Source organism: Nylanderia fulva, unplaced genomic scaffold (assembly GCF_048542155.1).
Source record: "Nylanderia fulva isolate GAGA-0341 unplaced genomic scaffold, ASM4854215v1 Scaffold3, whole genome shotgun sequence".
Lineage (NCBI taxonomy): Eukaryota > Metazoa > Arthropoda > Insecta > Hymenoptera > Formicidae > Nylanderia > Nylanderia fulva.
This window is the reverse complement of record NW_028190368.1, coordinates 820,321-839,833: the sequence shown is the minus strand read 5'-3', so window position 1 is coordinate 839,833 and position 19,513 is coordinate 820,321. Positions and strand designations below refer to the sequence as shown.

The window sequence follows — 19,513 nt, the reverse complement described above, 5'->3', positions numbered from 1 at the left end:
TTAAGACTCCTGGATCCTCGCCGCGGCCATGAAACGTTAGATTTTGACGTCAGAAGCGAGATAACACACGCTAAAATATATTAGATGCCGTTTCGAAATAAAAAAAACATTTCGATAAAATAGCACTTCATGGTCGAATCCAACTTCGTGCTGCTTTCAATAAAACAGAACTTTAAGATCACCTTCAGGCTTCTGGATTCTAGCCGCGGCCATGTTGGATTTTTACGTCAGAAGCGAGAAAACACGTCATGGTCGAATCCAACTTCGTGCTGCTTTCAATAAAAGAGAACTTTCAGATCACCTTAACGGCTCCTGGATTCTAGCCGCGGCTATGTTGGATTTTTACGTCAGAAGCGAGAAAACACGCTAAAAATTATTAGATGTTTCGAAATAAAAAAAATATTTCCATGAAATAGCACTTCATGGTCGAATCCAACTTCGTGCTGCTTTCAATAAAACAGAACTTTAAGATCACCTTCAGGCTTCTGGATTCTAGCCGGGCCATGTTGGATTTTTACGTCAGAAGCGAGAAAACACGCTAAAAATTATTAGATGTTTCGAAATAAAAAAAATATTTCCATGAAATAGCACTTCATGGTCGAATCCAACTTCGTGCTGCTTTCAATAAAACAGAACTTTAAGATCACCTTAAGGCTCCTGGATTCTAGCCGCGGCCATGTTGGATTTTTACGTCAAAAACGAGAAAACACGCTAAACATTTTTAGACACCATTTCGAAGTTAATAAAAGATATTTCGATGAAACAGCACTTCAGATGACTTTAGCACGCACTTAAAATACCTCGAAAACTATCCTTTTCCCTTTATAATCAATCGACACATGTAAAATGATGGTAATGAGGACGTCTACTCTTTGCATATGCGCAATCATTCCACATGACGAAGTCTAATATCATGGTTGTTGAGTGACTGTCAAGAATAGTTTTCGAGGTATTTTAAAAGTGTGTTAAAGTCATTTAAGAGTTGTGTTTGATTAAAATATATTTTTATCTAAAAATGGAATGCAAGAACTTTCAGCGTGGATTTTCTCGCCTTTGACGTCACAATGTAACATGATGAGGATCCAGGAGCCTTAAGGTGATCCTAAAATTCTGTTTCTTTTTGATACCAACACAAAGTTGGATTCGACCATGAATCTTTTTATTGACCATACAGATTGATAAATCCGTTGCCACCATTAAAGTATTAATATTAACAAATAGGGAGCGTTATAAGTAAAAAAAATTACAGCCTTAAACAATTTTGTTTCTTTACATAAAATTCTAACGTTCACAGTTCGCTATCATTAGCAATTTAATAATGGGAAAAGATTTTGCTGATGAAGGATCACGTAAACTCGGGTTTTATCATGGAGAAGCAAAGTTCCAAAGTTGAAGAACATGTAAAAATATCAGGCAAGCTTCGTCCTTGATATTTGAATCTTATCGAGAGAAAACACTTACCCTGCCGACGAAGAAGCGCCGATAACACTTGGCGGTATCGTCTTGGTCTATCCTGGGCTGCCAGGCTGGCTGCGCCGGCAGCAACGCCCTGCCAGCCGAGTCGAGGGTATGTCGATGATCGGTACCATCGACCCAGTATCCGGACGGCGTGACGACTAAGGGCGGCTGGGCGCCGGTCGCGGCCTGCTGCTGCAGGGCTGCCTCCATGAGCGCCCTGCCCAAGGGCGCGTCGCCCACCGGCGACGGTGACAGCGCCGGAGTGTGATTGCTGCCTGCGCCGCCGGGACTCGACGTCGTCCTGTCATCCTGTCTCGGCGTCTGCAACCAAATTATAGGCGCCCGATTACTCATCCGGTCTCCGACTCGGTATTATCTGCGCGCGAGCTGGAATTCCAGCTTTGATATGGGGTTTTCATATGGAAAAAGAATTGAAAGACACAGTTCCATCTCTTAAATTCATTCATTTTTTTTCTCTGTCAGAGTCAGAGACCTTTTTGGGGATTTTTTTTTCAATTTGCAAGATAAAAGCGTTACGATACATAGAGAATTTTCCCTGAAAATCATAGCAATCATGGCACAATATGGTATTGGAAAAATTTTATATAAGAGTTTCTCTGATTAATATTTATCACTATGAAAAATATTAAGATCTACTACAATAAGATATATTAAAAAATTGTGTAAATGGAAATTTGCACATTGCTTTTTTACCTTAAGAATAAATATTTTTTTAATCATTTGACAATGATACTATATTAATTATTAGTTTTACACAAAGAGAATTAGAATTTACTCTGAAACTCATAGTAATCGTGGGACAATATGGTATTGGAAAAATTTTATGAATTTTATGAGAGAAAAATATTAATACGATCATATTTTGTATCTTATTGCGGTAGATATTAATTTTTCTTATTGTGGTAAATATTAAAGAAAAGTTCTTTAATTCTTTTAATACCATATTGTCTCACAATTACTGTGATTTTCAGAGTAAATTCTAAGAAAATATTTTCTCCATGAGAATGCTACTTTATTACGATATGAACTCCACTTTTAATTACTTATAGCTGATTCACTCATCGTAATGTCTCAATTTGTGTTTGCTTGTCTATATCAGGATGTTTATTCATCTTGTAAAAAAAATTCCTTGAGAATTCCTTGGAATATACTGACGAGAATTCTTAAAGTTTCAAAGTATTTCGTCGGTGACCTTTTTTGGCACAGAATTACGTAAGGATTGCTAACACACAATAGGAGTGAAGTATCTTTTCTTGAATGAGATCTTTTCTTATGTTATTCTTTATGTGCCTGTAAGTTTCTTAATTTATTTTATTATTATTTTTCTTACTCCAATTTTAAATATAATTTAGTTGACTTCGAGAACAAATCTCAATGTTTGTGTTCCTCAAAAATCCCGAATTAAAAAGAAATTAAATACAATAATATTGTAAAAATTTCTGAACTTATTTTATTATTATCTTCCAACTTTATAAATATAATTCATTGTCAGTCGACTTGAAGGAAAAATCTCAATGTTTAATGTTTCTCAAAAATCCCTTAAAAAAAGAAATTAAATAATATATTACCAAAATTGTGATAAAAATAATTTCCACGAAATAGCTCCAAGTGTTTTCGCATACAGTAATCAAAATACTTGTGTGCTCGTCGACAAATGTCAGCCGGACCACTTGTTTATCAATCGCCGATAGCAAATGTCGATTGCCTCGTGCTGCTCGCCTTTCCCGAGGCCGCAGCACACGATCGATCGATCGATCGGCACCGAGGGGTCTCGAATGTTGTAAACGTCAAGAGGAGAGATCGAGGCGAGTAGGTCGAACTGTAGACGCGACATATAAGAGAGATCCTGTAGAAGAGAGGAGTGCGCGCACATTCGTTGGTGAAACGGAAACGAAATCCACGTCCACGTGTCACCGAACACCCGGGCCACCCACGCGGAGATCTTCACCACGGACCAAACTCGAATATCGACTGTCACCCGATGTTCGGGGATCTTCACACCTATCGACGCGCGGAACTTTGAGTATCTCTTCTCTCATCTCGCCCACGTGCGGGAAATACGAATAATTTTATTATTGCTTCATACCTTATAAGATGACTTTTCCTCACCAATTTCGGAGAAAGTCATCTTATAAGGTATGAAGCAATAATAAAATTATTCGTCATCATTTTTTATATATGTTCTCGATTTTTGCCATCTCATGTATCTTTTTGTAACTAAGTCTTAAATGAACATTTTATTAAAGTAAACTCTACCTGAAATTAACTGAAGAATGTGATTTGGAAAAATCGTCTCTAAATGACGTCAGAAATCTACTATAAATTATAAGATGATTTTTCCTCTGCGAAAATTTCGGGTAAAGTCAGCATTTTTTTATACATTCTCGATTTTTGCCATCATTTATCTTTTTGTAACTAAACTTTAAATGAAAATTTGATTAAATCTTATTAAACTCTACCTGGAATTTACTGAAGAATGTGATTTCGAAAAATCTTCTCCAAATGACATCAGAAATCTACTATAAATCTGATGATTTTTTTATATTTATATATCAGAGCCTTTTCAATTTATTTTGTTTATTTTTTTATTATTTTATTCATATCACGGTGAAATTTTAATATCCGCGCGCAAATGTCGACAGTAAATTTTCTCTACATTTAGCAAGTCACAGCTGAATCATTTCTCATTAATATATAATTGGTACACGGCAATTGACATTTTTGTTCTTAATCACTTAAAAATAAATAATAAATTAATTTTTTTCGTGTGTCTCTAGAAACTTTTGTTAATAATCACTCATTGTCACCGTTAAATTTTTACATTCCTACATTTAATTTTCTTTATTCCAATTTGACGGCATTTTATGTTCTATATAAATTTTTTATTATTCGATAAAATGTTCTGTCTTTTTTTAGCATCTTATATTACTGTGTCGTTTGTCGACGTTAGTAATTGTAAATTATTTGTACAAGAGAGATTTCTCTTTTCCCGTTTATACATAAATAAATAAGTTATAGTCAATTATTTTAATACAAAGAGAGAAACGGAGGGAAAAAGCGAGAACTCTAGAATGAATAGAGCTTTCGAATGTTCTCCACTCGCGATTAATCGCGCATAGTTAAGCTATCATTTGTGCATTTAATGTGAACCGAGAGAGCTTTCTCCGACGCGTAAGAGCGGTCGCGCGTAAACGCGCATTTTCTCCCGATCTTCATTAGGGAAGATTGCGACTTATTCGTGTCGCGCGAACTGTAATCGGTTTTCACACTCACAACCAGGTATATATATATATACATATATATATATCTGAATTCGACCCCGATTCGCTTCTGCGAAGTTTAAACGCCGCTTTCCGCGTATCTCTATTATCATCATCGTATTACACTTTCTGGAATTTAACTCTCAAGTTGCATTAATCGCGCGTTTGCAAATATAAACATGCATATTTCCAGGAAAATGTGCATTTTATTTCAATTACCATTCTAAAGAGGAAAATATTACAGGAATCGAGCCTTGTCAGGGTTTCCACAGACTGGTATGAGAAAAGTTTAACCGAGTCTTTGGGGAGAGACAATCGATCGCGAAATCGATATTATTATTATTATTATTACCCTCTCTCTCTCTCTCGACGGAATAATTCCATCTTCGTGATATCCCGCGATAGCTTCATCGATCAGTGACGCGCATCGCGAATGGGATTGCATTACCATCGCGTGTATGTTATAATATCATGCACACGTGCATATGCACCGCTAAATGCATGCGCACGTGCATGTCACTGTATGCACGTTCGCTACCAGAACAGCGACATCGAAATATATCCGGCGCGATTTAGTTATCGGATATCGCTTCAAACTGAGATGATGGCGTAATTCGGTCACCTCGATCAAATCTTGTCAGTTCAATAGGAAATTATTAACGCGTCGATCGCGAGAATTATTATGCGATCTTTCGAAATCCCAGCAAGCCAAGTCAGCGCTGAAAAATTGTATTCTCACTTTGGAAGAATTTCTCGCGCTTATTTTTAGAATATCCTGTTCTAAAATAGGCGCCACAAAAATCCTCTTATCTTTAGAGAATTCTTCTAAAGATAGTATATATCAGATGTTCCTAATTTATGAAAACTTGGACAAAAGTGGATTTATTTTTATGCAGTAACTGCATTTTCCACATTTTTATATTTTTCTTTATTTTTGCACATTAAATATTCAGTTTTTATTGTAATTTAAATTAAATTTTTTTTAAATAACACTTTAAATCTTACAGAACTAATAAATTTGCATCTGCTCCGGTTCTATAAAAGTTGAATAAAATGACAGAAAATTTTGACACGTTTCATAAAGCCATTCCATATATGGATCACATTATTTTACAACACACAAGCAAAGAAAGATCATAAAGAAAGCATGACATGGTACATGTAAATCGAGCATGAAGCACGAGACCTAAGTCCTGAACGATTAAATTATGTTACACGTGACTCATTCTTGAATACTTCTTAAATAGCTTGAGTCTTCTTTTTCGAGAGCGACACTGAAAAAATGTGTTAACTTGAATAAACCTTTCGATTAAATTATTATTTTATTACTTAAACATATATTAGTACTTAAGTCAAATATACATTTTGTGCTAAATTTAATATTTTATATTTAATTTAAATCTTTTTATTTTTATTTTCAATTAACGAAATAATATTTACACGGAGAAAATTTTCTCTTACAATTCACTCTGAAAATCATGGTAATCATGGACAATATGATATTGGAAGAATTTTATAAGAATTTCTCTGATTAATATTTATCACAATAAGAAATATTAATATGTGCATAGTAAAATTCATCGAACATATTTTATATTTTATTGTAGTAGATATTACTATTTTTATAGTGGTAATTAATCAGAGAAATTCTTATAAAATTTTTCCATCACCATATATCCATGATTACCATGATTTTCAGGGTAAATTCTAAGAGAAAATTCCCTCTGCGTAGTTAAAAAGTTTGGCCAAGTTAACACATTTCTTTTCAGTGCATTTATTAACTTTCCATTTATCTAAGAAACTAAAACCATCGAGTGACAAATACTGCGCTGCATTGTAAATCGGATTAACGACGAATCATATTATCCTCTAAAAGAAACAAGATTGATTCTTTCAAGTATTGATTTTCGCGGTCTTGCTTAGATGAAATGGTCTTTTTATAGCCTCTTCATCTTATACGTGCGAGAAATCGTTGCGGTCATCGTCGATTATTATCCGGACGTCATCAAAGTCGCGTCCCAGAACCTGAACGTTCTCTCCTCGCTCGAGAAAGAGACCCGTATCCCGACGAAAACCATTCTATTTCGAGTTCGGTTCCGTTCGAACGGAATGAACACCAGAGGATTCTAACGAGGCGAGGAGAGAAAAAACGGCGTAAAACGCGGTTTTAAAAGTAATGCGGATGTGGCCTCTCGGATTACGTTTCTTCGAGGTCTTCCTCGTGGTCGATTTTTCCTCGTGTTCTTCCTCTTGCCCTCTCTCTCTTTCCAGAAAGCGTTTTCAGCCATAGCGTGTCTCCGAAGAGAGATATGTCTCCTTTCGTCCGCTAATTTTAAGCGTCTCTAATTTCGAATGCCAGGAGGATAAAAAAAAAAAAAAAAAGAATTCAGAGATGTAAGTGCTCGAAAAAGAAAAAAAGGAGGGACAGAACGCAGCCTCCTCCGCCAAATATAAACCTCAAGCGCGGCGTAAAGATGGATAAAGCAATGGAGAAGGAAATATATCGCAAAACACTTTGGTCTCTATAGCTACTAAACGAATAGACTCGTGATATTTCGAGTATTTCCGAGCTCTGAACGCGATCGTAAATTTCGATGGGTTCAAGTTAATCGAACTCGCTCGAAAATATATAGACGTATATAGAGAGACCGAGGATAGAAAGACAAATTTTTACATTTATTTCAAACCAGCACAGGTATTCGCATCGATATCGCTGAAAGCTAATTTTGATACTTTTCAAAATACCAGAAATATTTAAAATTATCATTTATATTTATATAACTACATGATTATTTTATATTCGTCCTGAGGTATATTTTTATACTGTACATTTTATTTTTGTATATTTTATATTGTATATTTTATTTTTATATTATTTTTTTAATAGAAATGTATGGAAATGTGTTATTTTTTTTCAACACAATTTTGACATCAAAGCTCCGAACGAACGAGTTGTAACACCTTTTGAGAGACACTCGACGTTCCAATGTCGAATGGATCTCGATGAGTCTCGAAAGCGTCGAAATGAGGAGAGCCAATCGCGACCCCGATAAAACACACACACATACACATTGCAATATTCAGCACACAACAGCTGCCGATATATTATTACCGGTACCACCTGCTGCGACGCTCTTTTTCTGGTGGCCATGTTCACCATAATAATCGCTTAACGGACGTGTATTTTACAGGTGACTTTTACAAAAAGATTAATTGCAACAAAAACAACGAGCAACAACGGTTCTAATTACGCGATTCTGAAGAGAATTTTAAATTTTGGTGTTGCGACATTATTTTCTCAAATTGTAATTTTCCGAAAAAAAAAAAAAAAAACGTAAACACGGACAACAATATTACAAATTCAATTGTATGTTTTCATTCGCACAAAAATATGTCGCGATTACGTAAAGTCGTCCGTTAAATGTAATCCATTCGCAAACTTGCATTTTTTTAATAAACTGCAATCTATACGAATTTATATTATTCTTGATTCTACATGGAGAGAATTTTCTTTTAGAATTTACTCTGACAATCATAGTAATTTTTCTGATTAATATTTACTGCAATAAAAAATATTAATATGTACACAGTAAAATTAATCCAACATATTTTTATATTTTATTGTAATAGATAATTAATATTCTTTATAAAAAACCACTCCTCAATGTTTAAAGTCGACCAGACTGGCAAATTATTGCCAGTCTGGTCGACTTTAAACATTGAGGAGTGGTTTTTTATTAATTATTACTGGCAACCTTAAGGATTATTATTTATAATATTCTTTATATTGTGGTAAATATATTAATTAGGGAAAGTCTTATAAAATTCTTCCAATATCATATTGTCCCACGATTCCATAATTTTCAGGGTAAATTCTAAAAGAAAATTCTCTTTGTGTACTTTATATTATTATCTAGATTTATATTGTCTAATATTTACACATAAGTCTACGAATAGAAAGTACGAATCTTCAATATGATTTTCTTTTCCTGCATTTCATACATTTTTCGAGTTCTCGAAGAATTATACCGATCGATATTAAATAACACGAAAATAGATATACGAGTTTCTCTGCATATAAAATCATTTAATATAATAATAATTCAGAAATTAATTTTGAATGTATATTAAAATTTGTGATTTATAATATTCATATAGTAAATCCTTTGCTAAAAGACATTGAGTAAAATTAGGTAAGATTTTCCTGTTGCTTTTAATATTTATAAATTAAATAATATATTTATTAAATTAATTAAATTCTATAAATAATATAATACGAACGTAAATTTAAAAAAATATACATATACGTAAATCACGTACGAGCGTGACTTTAATTCAATTGACAAGGGTCCGAAATTCCGTGCACGACTAAGTGCACCAATGTAATATCTAATACGATGCATATGCGACCACGCACTCTATTTCTGTCCCGAAGAATCCGAGGTGAATCGCAAAACGCGCGAGTCTTCGATATTTACAGCGATTTATTAATGTGAGAGCCAACAGTCCGTTTTACAAGAATAACGAATGAAATAGTGTCTCTCGTTATGCGTCTTTCGTTTGCGTATCGGTTATTTTCCTCGTTTCTGTATAAAACGGTAACTTTGTTTCATACAAAATTAATTGCGCAATTAAGACGAAACGTGTGTGAAATTTAATTAAATAAGAAATTAACGCGCGAATATCATAATATGTTACGGTAATAAATACGGCTGCAACAGTGATAAGGATCAAACGCAGTAGTGTAACTCTTAATTACGCAATTAAACGGTTCTTATTGTTAGAGAAACTTGGAAAGTTTCTTCTGAGAGAAAATTTGAATACAGGAATAAATTTGAAATTAAATTGGATTAAATGTAACTGAGTAAATGAAATCAATTTTGTCGAAATTGTCGGATAAACTAAATAAAGGAGAGCGAATCCTTTAACGAATTATCGATCTCCAGGTGATTATTATCGCGCACGATTACGCGAATTGACGTCGGCTTATCGCTATCCGTAATTAATTGAGTCTGATTTAACAGGAAAGCCGAGCGTCCGATTCTGGAGAAAGTTGCACTCGCACATCTTGTAAGAACACAAGGACCGATTGTATTCGATCGGCTAATCTAAAGTGATTCACGTGGCTGAGTCACACACGTGCGAGAGAGCGGAAGTCTTGAGAGGAGACCTCTTTTCGGACCCCTGTCAATTCAACGATATAAAGTCATGCTCGTGCGTGATTTACGTATATATAATTTTTTTTCTAATTTACGTTCGCGTTAAATTATTTATATAATTTATATAATATTATAGAATTTAATTAATTTATTAAACATTTAATAAAAATATATTATTTAATTTCATAAATATTTAATAAATATATTATTTAAGTTAATAAATATTTTTAAATATATTATTTAATTTAATAAATATTAGAAGTAACAGGAAAATCTTATATCTAATTTTATTCAATGTCTTTTGACAAAGGATTTACTCTGCTTACGAATATTATAAATCACAAATTTTAATATACATATTATATAATTACACTGAAAACATCCATGTACTTTTACATGGAAATTACTTGTCCTATAAACTGAAAAAATGATTTTTAATTATCACTGGAATTTGTTTTATCATGTAATTTTATACAAACATTTTTTCAGTGTATATTTATATAATTTAATTAATTTAATAAATATTTAATTGTGAATCTAATAATTATCAGAAGCAACAGGAAAATTTTACCTAATTTTTTTCAATGTCCTTTGGCAAACGACTTACTATGCTTGCGAATATTATAAAATCACAAATTTTAATATAACATATAAATGTTTAATTCTCCAAGATTACGTCCAGCAAGAATTTAAAATTATATTTCCATATATTTCGCTGTTAAATTCTCCGGTCTTGGAAGCATATCTCGTGTCGCGATTTACGAGTTTAATTATATACAATAAAAATGAAATTCGTATGTAAAAAGAAAGGAATAATAATTTCATCTCTTGGTCAACTCTCGGATGCTCAGGGAACCGTATTGCTAATTAACAAATCCGTCCTCCGAGCGACGTACGACATCGCGTATACATAAACATACGTATTACATAATCTCTCTTCATATTTATAAATATCCAACGAGCGGAGTAGAAAATGTGGAAAGCCGCGTGTCATACGCAGACGATAATAATTATACCCTTCCGAATATCGTTGATTGCTTCCATTTGTCCGATCGTTACTGCACTTTGAATGAAGGCCAATTTGCGGCGAATTATTCGCCGTATCTAGTATTTCACATTCTATTCTATGCGGTTTTATGAGAAAATTCTCTAGTAACGCCTTTAGATTGTTACTAACACTTTCATTAGAATTTCTGCGAAAATTATATACACTGTGCGATTATATAGTTCGAAAGATCGGATCTCTCTCTCTTTTTCTCTCTTCAATGGCCGATTTAATTACGGTCGGAGAATCGACGCTTCAAGTTCAAGAAAGAGAGACAAGAAGGATCACGCGCGTGGAATAGTTTGACGTTTCCCAAGGGCGGAAAGTTCCGAAACAGCATGACGCGTTTCTCGTTAGTTAACGGGAAGAGGTTCCCATCAGGGGAGTCCATCATCGATAGTGCTTACTTTACTTGGGTATGTCGGTATCTGCACAGCCAACTGTGGCGATACCATCGGCAACCTCGATGTGATTGCGAACAATACAGTCGGCTGATGTACAAGCGTGCAGAAATTATTCCGGATGAAATGAGACGAGGAATGAGGAAGAGAATCGAAGGACGCGAAAACGTCGTTTCGCCATTTTTAATCGGATTCTTCTTCGGAGGATTATCATTGTAAGACAGTATATTGTCAAGCAAAAATTGTATAGGGAACGAAATTTTTAAATTAATAAATATTCCTAATAAATCATTTATTTAAAACAAATATTTTTCACATTAAATCAATATTATTGATTTCGAATAAATGATTTACTTGGCAGTATTGAAATAAATATTTATTGGAATTCAATTTTTTCATCGGATCCTTCTTCGGAGGATTAGCATTATAAGAAAGTATATTGTCAAGCAAAAATTGTACAGTCAACGAAATTTTTAAATTAATAAATATTCCTAATAAATCATTTATTTAAAACAAATATTTTTCACATTAAATCAATATTATTGATTTCGAATAAATGATTTACTTGACAGTATTGAAATAAATATTTATTGGAATTCAATTTTTTCATCGGATCCTTCCTCGGAGGATTAGCATTAGAAGAAAGTATATTGTCAAGCAAAAATTGTACAGTAAACGAAATTTTTAAATTAATATATATTTCTAATAAATCATTTATTTAAAACAAATATTTTTCACATTAAATCAATATTATTGGTTTCGAATAAATGATTTACTTGACAGTATTGAAATAAATCTTCATTAGAATTCAATTTTTTCATCGGATTCTTCTTTGCAGGATTAGCATTGGAAGAAAATATATATTGTCAAGCAAAAATTGTACAGCGAACGAAATTTTTAAATTAATAAATATTCCTAATAAATCATTTATTTGAAACAAATATTTTTCACATTAAATCAATATTATTGATTTAAAATAAATGATTTACTTGACAGTATTGAAATAAATCTTCATTAGAATTCAATTTTTTCATCGGATCCTTCTTCGGAGGATTAGCATTGGAAGAAAATATATATTGTCAAGCAAAAATTGTACAGTAAACGAAATTTTTAAATTAATAAATATTCCTAATAAATCATTTATTTGAAACAAATATTTTTCACATTAAATCAATGTTATTGATTTAAAATAAATGATTTACTTGGCAGTATTGAAATAAATATTTATTAGAATTCAACAATTTTTTTCAGTATGTATAAAAATTAATGCATCATTCGGAATCTTTCTAATTTAGTTATAGAAAATTACATAAAAATTCTAGAGACGCGCAATGTTATAATCTCGAAGGAAGCATCGAGCCTCGAGAGAACTGGACAAAGTATGAACAGAGAGACTACGTAAGACGAGGACGGAGAAGGAGAGAGAGGATTTTATTACATGCTTAGGAGAAAAAGAGATAGTGAAAGTTGAATTACGGAGGAGTAGTTTATATGATACGAAGAGTGAGTCATCGAGTTGTGGGCAGTAGGAAACCCTCGATTGAGTCAACGAGAAGGAACAGGCAATAAGTAGGTAAAACTTTGAAGATTCTGGGAATCGTAAGGATGCGATGCGATGACATAAAGATACATTAGTTCATTATTTTTAGGAGAAAAAATCTGACAGGGAAATCGAGATATTAATTGTCTCTAAATCAGTCGTGACAATATTATATACATATTATAAAATATATTTTTAAATATTATATATGTGTATATTATATAATATATAGGTGTATTAATTATTTAATAATGTAAAATAATTTTAGTTACCAGTTATAAACTAATTTTAAAATAATTGTCAAACTAATCACAAATTCAATCATTCAGTACAATATCAACTTTTTGGAAAGAATTAAAAAATAAATTTAATTTGCGCAACTTCAAGATATTAATTTTCCCCTTTCTTCTTCCACGGGCTCGACGAAATTAATCTAAAATCAACTTTCTCAACTTGGAAGATTAGTTTTCTCAAGTTAGGTTGGGAGAGAAGGGATGAAAGAGAGGAGAATTGCATTGAAGACTCATAGATGTTGCACTCTCGTGATCATTCGCAAAACTTTATCGTTACATTTAACCGATTAAAACGTAAAAGAAAAAGAAAAAGAAAGAGAAAGATCAAAGAGCAACGACACTGTTGTAGCGGTTTAAGATGCGGCTGTGTTTCTCACACGGAGAGAATTTTCTCTTAGAATTTACTCTAAAAATCATGGCAATCGTGAAACAATAAATTAGAGAAATTTTTTATAAGAGTTTCTCCAATTAATATATTTATAACAAAAAATATTAATACGTACATACTAAAATTAATCGAACATATTTTATATCTTATTCTGGTAAATATTCATATTTTTATTCCATCTTATTTGATTTCTTTTGTATGTTATCTACGATTATAAGTTGTAATCGTGTTTGTCATAATCATCCTTACAAATTAAATATACATATATAGACATGACATCACGTTTGTTTAATTTTAATTTTGTGTATGGAAAAATCTGAGTACAATCGAAACGATTACCTACCAATTTTTATCAAATAAAATAAAAATTACTTAATATCCAAATTTTTTGCTCGCTTAGATTGGCCTATTTCTTATTAATAATTTTTAAATATTTTTTTGTAGTAAATAATATATATTAATCAGGAAAAACTCATAAAATTCTTCTAATATTATATTGTCCCACGATTAAAAAATTTTGAAATTTTAAGAGAAAATTCTCTGCTGTAAAAAAATATGTAAAATTAACATAAATAATAAGTGTAAAATTGCACGATATAAATAACGAAAATGTATACATTTATTGTGCAATTTTACATATATTATTTATATAATTTTACATATTTTTTTTATCAGTGTGTGCAGGAAATGATGCACTCGCGGTGCGTCTTGCTACGTTTCGCATCCGACAAGCGCGAATACGTAACAACTTCGCGTGAAACACGTGGGAACCTTCCGCGTGTATCTCTCTTCCACCCGTGTCATTCTCCCCTCCAGAAACCGCGAAAGTACTCGCGGATGCGAGGCGAGATGGAGAAGAGCTAAGAGAACGCAACCCTCAAAACGGAGAGATAGAGAGGCCGTACATCTTTTAACGGTACATCAGCTCTCTCTCTCTTTCGGAATTTCAGGGGGGCGAATATAAACGATCGCCGCAGGGGAACAACGGGGGTCGAGAAAGAGATAGAGAAAAAATAGAAAGAGAAAGGAAAGTTTCCTAGAGCGGAGGCTGCGAAATAACCACGTATATACGGAGAGAATTTTCTCTTAGAATTTACCCTGAAAATCAGGGTAATCGTAGGACAATATATAGTATTGCAAAATTTTAATAGTAAGTTTCTCTAATGAAATATTTACCACAAAAATATGAGTATGTACATAGTAAAATTAATCAGATATATTTTATATTTTATTGTGGTAAATATTAATATTTTTTATTCCGATAACAGGGTGTCCAGCAGACTCAATGAAAAAAATTCCCTGACTTTTTCAGATTTTTCAAGACCAGAACATAATTTTTCCCCTTACTTTTTAGTATTTTTTTTTCCAAATTTATAATTTGCAAAAATTTTATAAAAGTTTCTCGAATTAAATATTTACCACAATAAAAATATGAATATATGTACATAGTAAAATCAATCAAATATATTTTATATTTTATTGTGGTAAATATTAATATTTTTTATTCCGATAACAGGGTGTCCAGCAGACTCAATGAAAAAAATTCCCTGACTTTTTCAGATTTTCCAAGACCAGAACATAATTTTTCCCCTGACTTTTTAGTATTATTTTTTCCAAATTTATAATTTGCAAAAGTTTTATAAGAGTTTCTCGAATTAAATATTTACCACAATAAAAATATGAATATATGTACATAGTAAAATCAATCAAATATATTTTATATCTTATTGTGGTAAATATTACTATTTTTTATTATGATAAATAATCAGAAAAACTCTGATACAATTTTTTTCCAATACTATATATTGTCCCACGATTAGTATAATTTTCAGGATAAATTTTAAGAGAAAATTCTGTGTATGTACGCACACTTCACACAGCGGGATGCCGTGATCAGTTTGCGCCGGAATCGATCGGAACGGGGTTAAGACTGGTTACGGTAAGCGCCGGAGCAATTTCGCCTCTCCGTGAGTCATGTGTCGATCGCAATAGTAATGTCGGAAGGGCGTATAACGAGCCTCTTCCTTCTCTTTTTGCGAGCGAAGACGCTAATGTTTTCTCGCAGCCAAATTCCTGTCTTCTTCCCCATATTTGTCTATACTTACAATTAATGGTTCACAAAACGATTTTTCCCGTTTTTATGACGTCGATTCTGGCAACATTTGGGCAAATATAAATGATTACGGCAACTTCAGCCTCATTCAAGATTAGTAAAGTTTCATGATAAAGAAAGGGTAAAGGTAACTTCCAAGTTTGTTCTTAATATTGATCTTCGCATATAGATAACCCAGAATGAGAGATCTCGCATTAAGGAGATAATAAGAAAATGAGATTACGGCAATAATATTCTAAATCTAATAAAAAGAGAAAGTTATCGCGATAATTATTGTAATATTCGTTACGAAAGAGGTCCGACTAGCAATCGTGGGATGTTATATAATGAACAATAATATATATTAGATTTTAATAGTCACTCATCTCCTGCTTGATAACTTTAATATAATGAAAATTCTGACACGCCACGTATACGCACACGCATAACTGTTGTTTATACGAAGTACACTGTCGGGTGTTTACCTCCGGTGTACACTAACGAACCGCCGCTCGGCGTTAATGAGCCCACCTCCGTCGGGCTGATTAGTTGCAATAGTTACATCCTACTTAGTTACACGAGGTGGAGTAAGAGAGGTCCCTTAAGTAGGAAGCATGACGCGCTCGCGTATAATTACAAAGAGCGATTTCCTCATAATGAGATTAATAAACAGTTCGGAATAACAAAAGGCTTTGCGAGGCTTATCGCGAAACTGACAAGTTTGTGTCAAGAAAGTGTCCAAAACGAATATAACTGCAAATCGCACACAATTAATAACAATATAATTATATATTAATTTATATTAATATATATATATATATATTAATATATAATAATTAATTATTATTATATTACTGAAAAAAATTTATTGAATTGGAATAAATATTTATTTCAATCCTGCCTAATGAAGCATTTATTTAAAACTAATATAATCTGACGTGAGAAATATTTGTTTCAAATAAATGATTTATTAGGCAGTATATAATATTGAAATAAATATTTATTAATTTAATGATTTTTTTTTTCAGTGTAAAAAATACCCATCATTTCGATACAATACGCTAATAAATCTTTTTAAATCTGTGACAAACGGGAAATTTCACAGCCCGTTATTACCTTTGGCGAATTAACTAACCGCGAACGACCGATTCATCGTTCTCCAAATGTTCGTCATCGTACGTTCATATAATGCAAAGGTGCACACGCAAGTGCGTTACGTTACGTAAGATGTCCAAGGGGATGACCTTATGTGTGCCGCATATAATGCCTTTCGTGACGAAGTGCCGTTCGTGATTAACCCCGATAACGAGATCGGGCGATCCTTAACGCGGCCGCGGAAAATCGATCTCCCTCGTTTAGTTCATGACTCATTCCCTTCACGAATAGATCTTACGTATTCAGATAAAAAATTATCTGTGCGATTGAGAACCAGAGGGTGACGCATCATTTTTCGTTTATGTTCTCATATTATTCGATATTTTCCCAAGATAATGAAAATTTGAGTCTTAAGAGATATAAATTGAGTATTTTATATATTCGGAGATTTTTCTTTATATTTATAATATATTAATATATACTATATAATTTGGATATATAATTATACAGGATGTATTGAAATAAATGTGAAAAATCTTAGGGTATGATTACACTTTCTAATGAGGGAGGTAAAAATTAAGTTTTATTTCTTTCTCAAATTTCAGAAAAACTCTTATAAAATTCTTCTAATATCATATTATCTCACGATTACCATAATTTTCAGGGTAAATTATAAAAAAATTCTCTCTGTGTAATTATCTACTTCTTTGTGAGACACATTTTCTTTCTTTCGCACGTTTCATGTATTTAATAATTATACAGGGTATATCTAAATAAATGCAAAAAATTTTAGGAGATGATTTTTTGTAGAAAATTAAAGGGGGTTAAAAAATGAAATAGAAAATATCTACTAAATTTTGTTAAATTTGTTGAAGAGAAAAAAAATTACTTAATTTTTACCTCCCTCTTTAGAAAAGTGTAACTCTTCAGGGAGGTGTATGAGAGTATATATGGTATTTATATAAGAAACACCCCTTAATTTTCGACAAATCATCACCTTAAATTTTGGCGTTTATTTAGATACATCGTGTATAATTTATATTCATAAATTTATTGTAACTATAATTTATCTACACTAAAAAATATTATTAAATTAATAAATATTTATTTCAATACTACACCTAATAAATTATTTATTTGTAACAAATAAATATTATCCGTTTTGAAAAGAATTTTCTTATACCAAATAAATATTTTTCATGTCAGTGTAGGGATTCCTTAGGGGCCTCTTTTCCACTTATATATAAACAAAAATAAATAAATCTACGAACGCATATATCTTTCGATTATTTAATGTATAGATGCTCGATTCCAAAATCATCATAATAATTATTTCAATACTATATCTAATAAATTATTTATTTGTAACAAATAAGTATTTATCCGTTTTGAAAAGAATTTTCTTATACCAAATAAATATTTTTCATGTCAGTGTAGGGATTCCTTAGGGGCCTCTTTTCCATTTATATATAAACAAAAATAAATAAATCTACGAACGCATATATCTTTCGATTATTTAATGTATAGATGCTCGATTCCAAAATCATCATAATAATTATTTCAATACTATACCTAATAAATTATTTATCAAATAAATATTTATCCGTTTTGAAAAGAATTTTTTTATTAAATAAATATTTTTCATGTCAGTGTAGGGATTTCTTAGGGGCCTCTTTTCCATTTATATATAAACAAAAATAAATAAATCTACGAACGCATATATCTTTCGATTATTTAATGTATAGATGCTCGATTCCAAAATCATCATAATAATCGTAAAATTTTACGTCCAAAAAATCGACGCGCTTCCGTGAAAAGAATTGTGTAAATGTATTCGACAGATTTCTGATCGCTGAAGTCGAAGATACAGCAGCTGGCGCAGATTTAGAGATCTAACCGACATCGAAATCCTCTATCGCTATTGTCGCTGCTCGCCCCGAACACGATTACATCTCGTGTCAAAGCTAGAGCCGAGAGAACCGGTTACGACACACGCGCACAATCAAACGGGGCAAACGCACTCTCTCTCTTTCTAATGTGTTCGCGATAGAGCACGTACGCGAAGCGCGAAATAACCGTGCATCATGCCTCGCGTTTCAAATCACGTAAGCGATGATGTAAGACGCGTCCGATGAAGAGAGAACAATTATATCGCTCCGCGTAGACGCGCTACAGCAATTATTGACTTTTGGCCTTCATTCGTTCATCTCGGTGCAACAGACTTGCGGATTGACAATCAAAGAGGAGAAGAGAAATGTGACGATGAACCGCGACATTTGGAAAGTTCTTGTACAGAAAAAAATTTTAATCTCGCGTTCAAATGTAAACAAAAATAAACATTTTAATTTAATTAAAAAATTTAATTTTAAAAACTGAATTGCTTTTCACTGAATTATATTCTCGGAGTGAAAAGAGTACGTGCTATAAAAGAACATATTCTTTGCAACTAAAAATATATTCTCTGTTAATAATAGAGGGTCGTATGTTTTTTTTATGCGGATGCATATTGTTGCAGCAACATATATAGTCGGTGTAATTTCCATGCGATACGGTGTTTGTCTCTGAATGGTTTTAATTTATTAGACGAATGGGTGAGGTTAATAAGTGACTCGAAAAAGAAGACTCGAGTAACTTAAGTATTCCCGAGCGTAACCTAATTTAATCGTTCAGGACTTAGATCTCGTGTTTTATGCTCAGTTTATGTTTATTCTTTCTTTGCGTACTGTAAAATAATGTACGTTTTTGTTAGTTTGAAAATAAA

General features: G+C 32.3%; 1 protein-coding gene across 9 annotated transcripts in view; it reads right to left on the bottom strand.

Annotated features, from left to right (window-relative positions):
- Nucleotides 1–19,513, bottom strand: part of LOC114937862 (rap1 GTPase-activating protein 1) — a 142,111-nt gene that overhangs the window by 15,172 nt on the left and 107,426 nt on the right. For all 9 annotated transcript variants that reach the window (XM_085484244.1, XM_029311842.2, XM_029311566.2 and 6 more), the window contains one exon: nt 1,462–1,779. In XM_085484244.1, the coding sequence (XP_085340370.1) occupies nt 1,462–1,779 (318 nt within the window). The remainder of the gene's footprint in view (nt 1–1,461; nt 1,780–19,513) is intronic.